This window comes from Pleurodeles waltl, chromosome 6, assembly GCF_031143425.1.
Source record: "Pleurodeles waltl isolate 20211129_DDA chromosome 6, aPleWal1.hap1.20221129, whole genome shotgun sequence".
NCBI lineage: Eukaryota > Metazoa > Chordata > Amphibia > Caudata > Salamandridae > Pleurodeles > Pleurodeles waltl.
In genome coordinates, this window is record NC_090445.1 from 1,428,951,710 (window position 1) to 1,428,964,357 (window position 12,648).

The 12,648-nt window shown below is 43.6% G+C and overlaps 1 protein-coding gene across 4 annotated transcripts in view; it reads right to left on the bottom strand.

Moving 5' to 3' along the window:
• DLG5 (discs large MAGUK scaffold protein 5) overlaps positions 1–12,648 on the bottom strand; it is a 1,179,851-nt gene that overhangs the window by 25,784 nt on the left and 1,141,419 nt on the right. For all 4 annotated transcript variants that reach the window (XM_069240807.1, XM_069240806.1, XM_069240808.1 and 1 more), the window contains 2 exons: positions 9,562–9,671; positions 8,514–8,623 (listed from right to left, as the gene is read on the bottom strand). In XM_069240807.1, coding sequence (XP_069096908.1) covers positions 8,514–8,623; positions 9,562–9,671 — 220 coding nt within the window. The remainder of the gene's footprint in view (positions 1–8,513; positions 8,624–9,561; positions 9,672–12,648) is intronic.

Sequence of the window (12,648 nt, forward strand, 5' to 3'; positions counted from 1 at the left end):
GACCCTTCAAAGACAGTCATGATACAACCCTCTCTTTTGACTTGCTATCTCTAATTTTACCAACCATACTTAAAATTCAGAGCGTACTCTCAGCATCTTGCCTATTGCCAGAGGCAGCTCTTGCAGCATTCACACAGCCCTTTTGAGGCACAAAGGGTGTGGTAGAGGCAGAGACAATTGCCACCACAATGGACAGGAGTCTTCCTCTGCCTCCCCCTGCCACAGCTTAGTCAAGCCACTTTGATTTCCCTTTCCATGGTCATGCGTGACCAGTAGGGGGTAAAATTACTTCCTGTGGCAGCTTGCCATTTGGTTGGATCTGAAGGCCTACCTCCCTTCCACCAAAGGGAAACTGGTTCAGGTCCTTATGAACAACATGACCAGAACTACAAAAAGCAGAGCGTATAGGGTTGTGTTGCTGTGCCAAGCGAGACTGAGTCTCTGAAGACTGCTGGACTTTCAAAGGAGCTCCTTGATGGCAAATCATTTGGCCGGCTCTCCGAAAGCCAGGGTAGAGGAGCTCAGCACACATCAGCTGACAGACCAAGAATGTCAACTTCTTTCATAGGTGGTCATAAGTATTTTCGCCTAGTGGTGCATGCTGTGGTGGGATCTTTTTGCCACCACTAAGAACAATCTGTGTCAAAAGTTTCTCTTGAGAGGCTCCCTGGAAGACACATTTGTCTGCAGTGAAATGCAGGATTCCTGCACAACATCCCACCCCTGCCTTTCCTGCCTCAAGTTCCAAAGAAGATCAGGACAGACTAGGTCAGACCATCTTGAAAGCTCTAGAATGGACCAGGATAGTTGCACCCCAATGTGTTGAGCCTAAACAAACCACCTCCGATTCCACTACCCCAGGTGGAACTCCTGTCTCAGAAACAGGGTAGGGTCCTTCATGCGAATCTCTAACCTAACCTAAATGTATGATTTTAGCAATGCCAACTGAGCAGCTCTGATTTACCTGCACAAGTAGTGGAAATTATGTTTGCACTAGGTGCAAATCTACCAAATCTCATTACTTCTGTCGCTGGGCAACTTTTCAAGTTTACCCTCTGCCTGCCAGATGTTTTGTTATCTATTCCATCTCTGGCCAAGCAAGGCTTTGCAAAGGGCACTAATAAAGGTTATTTGTTGGCCCTTTTGCCCTTTCTACGATTGACTGATCAACGTTTGTTATTCGAATTGCCAGCTCGGATGCTTTTTAAAAAAAAAAAAGACTCTCACGTTTACCTATGCACACTTCATTGTGCCTTAATGAGACCTTAGTTTGGTCCTTACCTTGCTAAAGGGTAAGTCCTTCGATCCATGCACAATTATTCTCTGAGATAAGTAAAAGTCAAGACTATATTTCTAATCGCAATTACTTCTCCATGCCTTTTTATTGGACTACAGATATTGTATCAGTGCAACCTCAATGACCACCATTCTTCCTGATAAACTGATAATTCAGAATTGTGCTTCCTCCTTGCCAAAAGTGGTATCACCCTTTCATGGAGGTTAGTCCATCACTCTCCCTGCTTTTTCACTCTGCTTCATTCCTATGAGGGTAGGAGAGGCTTCACCAATCGGACCAAAATGAAACTTCTAGGTTTTACACTGAATGCACAAAACAGCACAAGTTGAATGATCAGCTTTCTATCAGCTCTGGGGTGATCAGGGAAAGGAGGATCAGAAGCACACCTTGTCTAGGTTGATCATCCTGTGCATAAAAACATGTTATGTCCTAGCCAAAAGAGAACCTCCTGAGAACATTAGGGATCATTCCAGAGCCAAGGCCACCACAAGGGCATTGGTGAGCGGTGTTTTGGTGTTGCACATCTGTTAGGCTGCTGCATGGGTGTCCGTACACACTTTCACCAGGCATTAGTGTCTCAACAATCTAGCCTGTCCAGAGGGCCATTAGGTTCGCTCAATGTTGCAGGACCTCTAGGAGTACGTACAATCCACAGATTCTTTACCATTTGGGAGTTGCTGTTTTTGTGGCTATTCAGAGGGTGAGGAATCTGTAGTTAGAAGTATCCATCAGAAAAACAAATTACTCACCTTCAGTAATGCTCTTTATAGTGGATATTTTAACTGAAGATTCCTCTCCACCCTCAATCTTCCTCATTTAGTGGTGTGGATTTTTAAGATTCTAAAACGATTCCATGTTAGAGTTCACCCACTATCATTTATCCACTTTGTCATGGATAATGCATGAATGAGAGCGTTAAGAGTTCAAATGTGAACTAACTCTGTGCCGTCTCTTCTGGAAGAGAGCTATGTCATGGTTGAGTCCGATGGCACCACATGCACACAAGTGGGGTCTACCACTATGGAAATATCAGGACCCAGTCCGGCACCTGGCAGAATACAAAGGGTGAGGAATCTGCAATTGCATAGGAATGTCCACAAGAAAGCAGTGCTGAAAGTAACTTGTTCTTCTATGCTGCTTTCATCACCTCTCTCACCCCCTACAATCCTGTTCCTAAAATCTGCTGTTTTTTGTGCAGGTGTTTTTCCACCTTCAGTAATGCCACCAGCCCTGACAATACGTAAAAACGGGTCCATATAAAGTGCTCTGCTGATCCCCAAGAGTAGGTTGTGATATAAAGCCCTTGATCAAGTTTGAACAAAGACCTTCAGAACAAAGTGTGTGCCATATACAGAGACCTTAGGTTATAACTTTAAAGTGTCACAAACTGGAGCTTAATCCACTGAGGCAACTCTAGATTCAAATTCAATACAGTGAATGAGGTTGCAGAGAACGAGTATGGAGCTGTGTAATGTTCATGACACCACTATCCATATGCATATATAGAATAGTACTCCTGCATCTTCCCCCTTCTGGAAGATCTACTGTTACAGCCAAATGATCCTGATCCACAACAAATGGCCTTTGCTAGAATCCATGTTTGAAATGGATGCTTTTTTGATCAGTCTAGAGGTTTGGCTCTTGTGTTAAGAAGTATTGTAACCTCAGTATTTACCAAATATTGTACGAAATGCAAACTAAGGCACCACCCCATCACCAGTACAACATTTCTTTCATCTGCTGAAAACCATCTACATAGTTTAAGAGGTCAAAAGGAATAGGCTAATTCAGATGTACAGACTCAACATCTCATGTCCTGATGCCCCTTTGCTTGAAAGCCTTGTGAAGCAAAACATCAGGTGCTTCATACTCTGGACAATTGTACAGAGATACACCTGTGGGTATCGCAAAGCCACAAAAAAGCAGAAAGAAAGCTGCCTGATGGAGGATGAATTTGTAGGACAATGTAATAGGGTGACACCACCTGTCTGCACGTTGTTATTTCTTGCACTATATGGATCCTGGGCCCTCACTAGTACCCAGTACTACTGAAGCATAGTATCCATTAAATCAATTACAATACCCTATTCATAAGACTAAAGTTTTTCGTAGGGATTCCAAGCAACGTTTGTAATGTAGAGGGGAGGCTTGTTACAATACCATCAATTGAACAAATGTATCCCAGATGATTCTCAACTCTTCCCCTTCCCCCTGACATCTAACCTGGCAACAGAACTCAAGAGACAACATACAGAATGGCCATCTTTCAGAGAAGGGTATGTTATCTAACAAAACCATAATTGCAGAAAGGAACTCTGATTTGTGCAGATTTTATTAAGCTTACAGCTAATACCTTATTAGGTTAAATTTCAGAATGAATCAACTGAACACAGCAAAGTTCAAATATAAAATATGTATGACAAACTTTTACAATGAATGTAAACTGCATTCTATAAACTTCATAGGATTAACAACAGCACATTTTTAATTGCTTGTAGTAATTTAATTGATTACGCAATTCAGGGTCATAAAAGTATAAAGTTAACGAACAATGGATTTTTAGATATTACAAGTAGAATATTGAGAATCGTTAATTAACTTGAACCTGGGAACATATACAGCAGCTGTGCATAAAATTCATTCTCTCAAGCTCGAATTCCAACATAATCACTGAGTCTCAGACATTAGTGAATTGACAAATTGTCTATTTTGATTGCACCAGATAACAGAGAGTAGTTCCTTCCTAAACCAAAACACATAATTTTGCAACAGATTCAAAAGAGCTAGTTGCTTACCTTTGAAACTGCCTTAGTTGTTCTGATGGATACATCTAACCACTAATTCCTTATCTACAGAATATTCCCCAGGCACCAGAATGGATTGGAAGTCGCGCCGTGTGGCTTTGTGTTCACATTTGTTCAGTCCTGGAAGTGACAGAGCACAGCCTCACAGAAGCGACACCCCTACCCGTCAACGTCAGTTTCTTGATTGTCTCTTTCCACGCCCTCAGACGCAGATTACAGAACAATTTGAAGTACTACTGTGCAGGGCTCTAACCTGGGGACTTGTTAGATGGTAAAAAAGAGGCCAAGGGAAGGTCGGAGGGTGGGGAGGAATCTGTGGTCAGATAGAGTATACAAGAGAAAAAGTATTACGAAAGGTAAGTATACTGTTCTTCTGATTGACAGTTCTGACAACAGATTCCTCAGCTGTGCAAAAGATACCAAAACAGCACATGACAAAAACCTCCTTCGGGCCCTAACAGGCGAAATGCCCTTCTGTAAGACCTGGCTGTCAAGGCAGAATTGTTTTGTGACATGTGCCCTGAAGCCCACATAGAGGCCTGACAGTTGTCTAGAACAGACACTGTGCATAAGTGCAGTGGTAATAGCCTGAGCCCTAGAGGAATGACGTACAGACCTTTAGGAATCTGCATCTTGGAAATTTACTGACAGATCTTAATGCAGAGGTCCTTGACAAAATCCTTTCCTGCACTCTCATCATTTTTAACACCCAAGAGACCCACAGAAAGCTGATAGCCCACTCAATTGTCTTTTGAGCAATCGATGCAAAAGCTTAGGCTCTTTTGGGGTCCAGCCAATGGAGTCTTCTCCTTCTCTTTACATGGGTGAGGCAAACCAGAAAAGGTTGGGAGGGCGATGGATCACACAATGTGAAAAGGAGTCACATCATATGGGAAAAAGGCCGCCATGGTTCTCAACATCAGTATATCTGGGGGAAAAAAGTGGCATGGGCAGCTGCATTAGGAGAGCCTAGAGCTCACTCATGCAATGAGTTTAAGTAATCGCAATGAGGAAGACAGATTTGTGAGTAAGAAGACACAACAGGCAGATGTGCAGTGGCTCAAAGGGGTGCTCATAAGGAATGAGATGACCAAATTAAGATACCATTGTGCAATACAAACTGCTCAGGAGGAAACGTGTCAAATCTTTGATAAACCGCATCCCAAAAGGTGATTAAATAAGAACGCTTGGTAGGCAAACACAAATAAGCCCAAAAGGGTTGATAAACTGAATAGTGCCTATAGTAAGACCTTGCTGGACCAAAGCCAAAACAAACAACAAAACACATGGCTTGAACTGGGACTACTGTACAGACTGCACACCAGGCCACAAATCTGCCCTAGCGTCTGCCACAAATGGAATTTGCAGAGAGACGCCTGACCATGAGAATGACATCTGTAACCTCAGCTGGTAGATTAAATGCAGTCAACTGCTGCCAGTCAATCTCCATGCATGGAAGCGTAGGTTGTGGAGATTTAGGTGCAGAACACTGCCCTGCTCCCAAAGTGTTAGTCTGCTCGGAGGAGAGATGTCAAGAAATTCTACTCTCTTCTGGTCTAATTGGGAGCCAATAGGATGACTTGGGTCTAATTGTTCCTGATCGTCTTCTGAACACTGGGAAGGAGAGGCAGAGGCAGGAAGGTGTACAGTGCTCCTCTCTAGCCTAAATATGTCTCCTAAGCAGAGCACTCCTGGGAACTCCAATGTGCAGACGTTTTGACACAGTTTTTTCCTGACTGATGGAAAGAACTACCAGGGTTCCCCCTCTGCTGGGAGATACCATATGCGATCCCAGATACAACCACGATTCGGGATCCATCCAAAACTCACCTAAAAAGGCATTTCAAAGGTGTCGCTAGGAGGTGATGCCCAGATAACCCAGTCACCTCAAGAGATGCAGGTTTCCATTGGAGACCAGAGCCTATTGACCTCCATCTCTCCCAGATGACCTTCTCAACCTAGCAATGATGCAGTCTAGGTGTGGAAGGGAGAGGGGTCCGACGCTGGTCAGGTTGCGTTTAAGCAGCTACCACTGCATATCTTCTGCAGTCTCCTCCAAAACCTGGATGACATCAGACAGGGTGCCATGGTGTTGAGACTTTCATGAGAAGCCCAAATGGTCTTGTCTCATTGAGACAGAGGAAAGGCCCTGAACTTCATTGTGTCCTGGAATGCTCTAATAAAAAGAAGTAGGTATGACTTTGGCTCATTGATTGAGAACCCCTATCAATGTCAAAGAACTGAAACTGATGAAGACTCGAGCTGGCAGGTCTCAAAAGGCCAAAGGAGAACACTACGGCCTGGCTTTCCTTGAAGCACTCCAGGGTGGAATTATCTTTTTTTTGCCAATAAGGCAGGATCCGCCAATAAGGCAGGATCCATCAAAAGGCATTTCCATGAAAGACATATCCACGTTTCCAGAAAAGCCTCATCTACACGTTGGGATAGCTCATCACACTTGGCTCATCACACTTGAGCCTGGCAGCTCACCCTCAAGCTATCAGAGTCCAGGCCAGTACAACTAAAATGTTTAAGCAATGTCCGAGACGGCATGTGTATAACTGTCTTCTAGGTAACTGGCATTGACCGACCCTCAAGGCCAGACGGCTGAAGAGAACAAATGCTTCTTAAAAAACCTCAAACCTTTTTGACACCCGGTTTAGTTTTGGATAAAAAAATAGGATTTGCCTTGCTGATGTAATCTTAGACCACCAAACTCTCAGGAGTAGGACATTGTATAACAAAATTGGGGTTGTTAGAACCTGATCCATGGTGTCAGGCGAATTCCCTGTTCACCGGTGGACAAGAGCCAGGTTTGGACTAAGTGCCTCTACGTTTGCCAGACAGGGCTTGTTTGAACAGCAATAGGGGCTCAGAAGAAGCCAGCCCAGGCTGAAGAATTTGAGGAAGCCCATTTGTTTTAGACTCAGAGGGAAACTGCAGATCGAGTACCTCAGGAGCACATCTGATGAGTACAACAACATAAGCTCATTCGTCCGCTGGTAGGCCAACGGGGGAAAATCAACCCTTTATCAAGAACAGTATTAAGTATACTGGCCTTTTGCAAATCAATATATAAACTGTGGTGGTCGTAATGTGGGGTAAATAAGATCATCATTTCCATTATCATTTCAAGTGGCAGCAAACTTTGGTCAGATTTGGACTGAAAAACTGGTGAAGCAGCAGAGGGCAACTTCATGGCGGGGGAGGATTTTGTTTGAATGAGATTGTATGGGAACCGTGTGCACTGGAGTGGAGATGGAGCGGAAATTCAGTGAGGGTACTGGAGTCCACAGAGGACCCACCTCCTGTGACATCAGGAAGGGCATCAACGAGGAAGGGAATAGGGCAGGACTTGGAGCCAGAATGTAAGTCAACCCCAGAGTTGGTGCAGAACCTGAGGTGACTTCCTGGGTTTCAGACATCGCTGAGGATGGACTGACCAGCAGTAACCAGATTCGAAGCCCATGCGGATCCTTGGGGCCCGAAGGCACGTCAAAGGAAAAATATGCAGCATGGCCTACCTCAAGTCCTTGATATGCTGGAGGCCCGCCAATGGCCCAGGGAACTCCAAGCACGTCAGGATCACCTTGTGGTATCGGCCCCTAATTTGGAGAACGGGACCGAGGTCAAGTGGAACTTTGATGCCCTTGCGACCTTTCTTTATAGAGAGAGAGGCAGGATGGGTGTTGAGTTTTGCTTTGCCGCCTTGTTTTTCTGCTTTTATATGGAATTTGACTTACCAGATGACTAACTGTGAAGAGGACATGTCACGGAATCTGCCACAAGAGCAGGCACACGTGTGAGAGTGGGACTTGCGTGCCTTTTTCCAATGCTCAGAGAAATACAGCTTTGCTTCAGTCTCAGGCCGCCATCAGCTACATGGGGGCACATTGCTCACATGACTTGGGGTTATGCCCAAGCCCAAACTCCACAGGAGCACTAGTGCAAGTCTGTCCTCAACATCTGTTTACAACAATCATAGCATGATTTGAATCATATTGTTTTAGATGGGGAAATCATTCCCATGCACTAGGTCAATCAGTTTGAGATACTTCTGAAACGCGAAGAAAAAGTGAGCAGGGCTCTGAATCTAGGTTAGAAGGCGTAAAAAGAAAGGAAATGACAACTGGCATTTCTAGAGCCAATCTGGTGCTAGAGAATATTCTACAGGTGAGAAAACGGCGGATAGAATTATACATCAGATCAGTTATTGGTAGGAGATTTACTTTCTTTTGGGGCATGTACAAGAAGAGAAACCTACGCATTCTAAAACTTGAACAGATCAGATAAATAATTTGTGTTACATATCCTCTAGTTAGCAGAGGTCTTAGTTCTAAGATATGAAATGTCAAGTCCTTCTCATGGCGTAAGAACTGCTACTGTGGACACAGTCACTGGGAAGCACATACCTGTGAAATACTTGCTGTATTCCTGTTCAATCTTTTGAGCCACATCAAACTGTTCTTTGGAATGTTTCTGTGTTACTTTGTCCCGTAGAAAGATCGGGTCCTTTTGTTCTCTGTTGGTGGTAAAGGAAAATCTACTGATCACATACTTTTGCTAAGATGAACTACTGTAACTACAGGGCAGCAGTGTCACTAACAAATTACCGATGGTTAATTAAAAAAGCATTCAAACTATCACATCACGTTATTAACTGTCACATCATTCATTCCATGCATCATTCCTACAGAAACTGCCTGGTCCTGCCTCATAACCAAATAAACAATAGTTCTGGCTTTTTGTTTCAGAAAGTGCTTGGTAACAGTTGGGCAGCTTTGTGAGTGTTGATTCCAGCTGCCCTAGAAAGAAATTCCCATAACAAAGCAACATCTTGAACTATGGAAGCTGAGAGTATTGTTCCTTTGAACAAGAGAACTAACTACATTGGCATGTTTAAACTGTACATTCAAGGAACAGAGATATAAAAAATAGTCAGACTTTTACGTTGCAAGTAGTGAACTTAAAAGGTATACACGCAGCAAAACAATGCATAGTAAATAAATTTGAAAAGCGGCTAGTGTTTTTGTCGCATCTTTAAAAAAGCCTCTTTATACATGTAAAGGGATATCATCAAAAAAACACAGGAAACCCAACTGGTGAAGGGGATGACTAAACACCAACTCAATCTACAAACTACTGAATGCATGTTTTAAACAACTGATAACAAGTGATCTTGAAGCTGACTAAAGGTTTCTGCACCCCTAAAAATATAAGTGGCATGCTGTGACCCTGTTCTTTTCAGGGACTGAACTTTTTCCTGCAACAGAAGCTGTACTTTCTGCTTTGAACCCCAAATTCAGAGGTAGAATAAAATTGCCAAATATGTTTGGTAGTTTGAAAAGAGGGTAGAGATGGAAGGAGAAAGGGAGTCATAAAACAATACAAAAGGATGCAACTCATTTTGGAAGACTGCTCTTAAACACAAAATAGCTTACGTATATGCCAACCACATACTTTATTTGTTTGGCGCTTTTGTAGCGGATAAACAGAACGATGGGATATATATGAATGCTGTGTAATCGTTCGATTGCATGTGGCCCAATATCCAGCAAACAATGACAGTCCTACAAAAAGGCAAGAAATGACAAATTAATTTATCAAACATGTCAAAAGGACATTCCTATTTTTCTTTACTTTTGAATCCACAACATTTTGAAATGTAAATGATAAACTGTGTCACACTATTAAGGACACCAGTTGAAAAGGACTGCAATCATGAAAATACATAAAAATAACATGATTCTCTGTTGAAACAGTTGCCTCCAGTGGAGCTCTATCATACTTCAAAGACAACATGCTTGTGTGCTAGGAATTCCTGGGAAGGCAATAGTGAAGGGAAGCGACATCCTGGATCGAGCCAAAGGTATGGAGATATATATATTTTCACTGAAAAAAAACAAAGGTTACAGGGACATTATAGTTAGGTTCTGAATTTACTTGCACAAAACCAGAGAAATTCAGCTGTGGGGCTGGCGGTCCCCAGTATACCTTCAAACCATAGCCCTAAAGGGGTGGTCCCCTGGGCTCCTGAAAGCCCTAAAAGGGAGCCTCATGCGCCCCCTCCATGTTTTCCACAATATGCCCCTAGGACCTGGCTCACCCAGGGAAAACATAACAGAGAAATGCGAGAGAACACACTTTTTTTTCTTTTTAAATAATCTTGGCGAATTCCGTGGATACACAGCAAAATTTGCTGTGATTTAAACTAAATATATGTGTATATATATATATATATATATATATATATATATATACATATATATATATACATATACACATATATATACATATTTTAGGCCTTTGGGGGGTGGGATCACAGGGGCTAGGGATTAGGGTAAACGTACACTCCCCACCTTTTCTTTTTGAGATCCGGCTAAAACAGAGTTTCAAAATGGCTGCCACACTTCTTGGTTGAAGTTTTGGCAGCCAATCAAATCTCTGCACAAGACTGGGTGTATTCGCAAAGCCTCTGTGCCTCTAGATATACAAACTTGGTTTTCTTTTTTTAATACTTAAACAACTACTGAGCTGATTTACATCAAATACCAAAATAACAAAAAGCACTCTTTGTGCACCAAGAGCTACCTTCCTGCCAAATTTGGTGTAAGTCCTTCCAGCAGTTTGGGCTGTAGTCATGTTCAAAATACCTACGGGAATTAAAATAGGAAACACACTTTTGTTGACACCCACCCCTTTTTTTTCTCAGCCCCTACTTAAAGGATCACCCCGAAACTATCCATGCACAAGACCCTTGGAAGGAAGGAGATATATACATATATATATACATATATATATATATTTTTTTTTTTAAGTGCAGCAGAGAACCAGGGAACAGAACTGCAATGCAGCCACTATTGGAATTCCCTGAAGAAGGCCTTCCTATCTAGTGGATGAGCCTGAAAGATTCCTTGAGGGTGGGTGCAATTACTGATTCGTGTTCACCAAGGTTTCTACGGTCCACTCAAGAAGGTGTCACTGTTAAGACTCTGAATGTGCAGCTTGCATCGTGATGCCAGGGACAATGTGGGTACACCCCTAGCATTCATTTGGATTAGGCCCACTGACTGCCCTTGGAGGCTAAAGGTTGCGAGTGTCATACACCGGGGACTTCCATGCCCTCTCCTAAAGGCATCTGCGTTGGGGATGGGAATCCTGCCACTAGCGTATTTACATGGGGGCACCTGTCAGTAATAAGGCAGAGGTGAATGGACAAAGATGTTCCCTCATTTGCAAGGACACTCATCCTTATGCAAATGACAAAACAGCACTTCTTAATGTGGTGATAATATTGTGCACACCTAATAAGGAACTACACAAAGTATGTGGTTTCCTGTTGGATAATGGCAAAGTATCCCAAGAGAGCTTACAGCAGGCGCAGATGCCCAATGGCAAAGTACCCAAAAAGTGCTTAAAGCAGGAGCAGATGCCCGTTGCACTTCCTGGGCACTTTGTAGCCCCAAAAGCTTGTCAATAAGGGACTTGTGCTAGGCACAATACACTGAAAATAAGTTTTGTTTTAGGGGCAACAATCACATAACTAACACTTTCAAATTACAAGGACTGTAAGGAAATGCCTCCTTGGCATGGTTATCCCCTACCTTTTTGCCTTTGCTGATGCTAAGTTATGATTGAAAGTGTGCTGGGACCCTGCTAACCAGGCCCCAGCACCAGTGTTCTTTCCCTAAACTGTACTTTTGTCTCCACAATTGGCACAACCCTGGCACTCAGGTAAGTCCCTTGTAACTGGTACCCCTGGTACCAAGGGCCATGATGCCAGGGAAGGTCTCTAAGGGCTGCAGCATGTCTTATGCCACCCTAGGGACCCCTTACTTAGCATATGCACAATGCCTCACAGCTTGTGTGTGCTGGTGGGGAGAAAATGACTAAGTCGACATGGCACTCCTCTCAGGGTGCCATGCCAACCTCACACTGCCTGTGGCATAGGTAAGTCACCCCTCTAGCAGGCCTTACAGCCCTAAGGCAGGGTGCACTATACCACAGGTGAGGACATATGTGCATGAGCACTATGCCCCTACAGTGTCTAAGCAAAACCTTAGACATTGTAAGTGCAGGGTAGCCATAAGAATATATGGTCTGGCAGTTTGTCAAACACAACCTCCACAGTTCCCTAATGGCTACACTGAAAACTGGGAAGTTTGGTATCAAACTTCTCAGCACTATAAATGCACACTGATGCCAGTGTGCAATTTATTGTAAAATACACCCAGAGGGCATCTTAGAGATGCCCCCTGAAAACATACCCAACTTCTAGTGTAGGCTAACCAGTCCCTGCCGGCGTGCCACACACCAGACATGTTGCTGGCCACATGGGGAGAGTGCCTTTGTCACTCGGTGGCCAGTTACAAAGCCTGTACTGGGTGGAGGTGCTTCTCAACTCCCCCTGCAGGAACTGTAACACCTGGCGATAAGCCTCAAAGGCTATCTCCTTTTGTTACAGCGCCCCAGGGCATCCCAGCTAGTGGAAATGCCCGCCCCTCTGGCCACTGCCCCCACTTATGGCGGCAAGGCTGGAGGAGATAA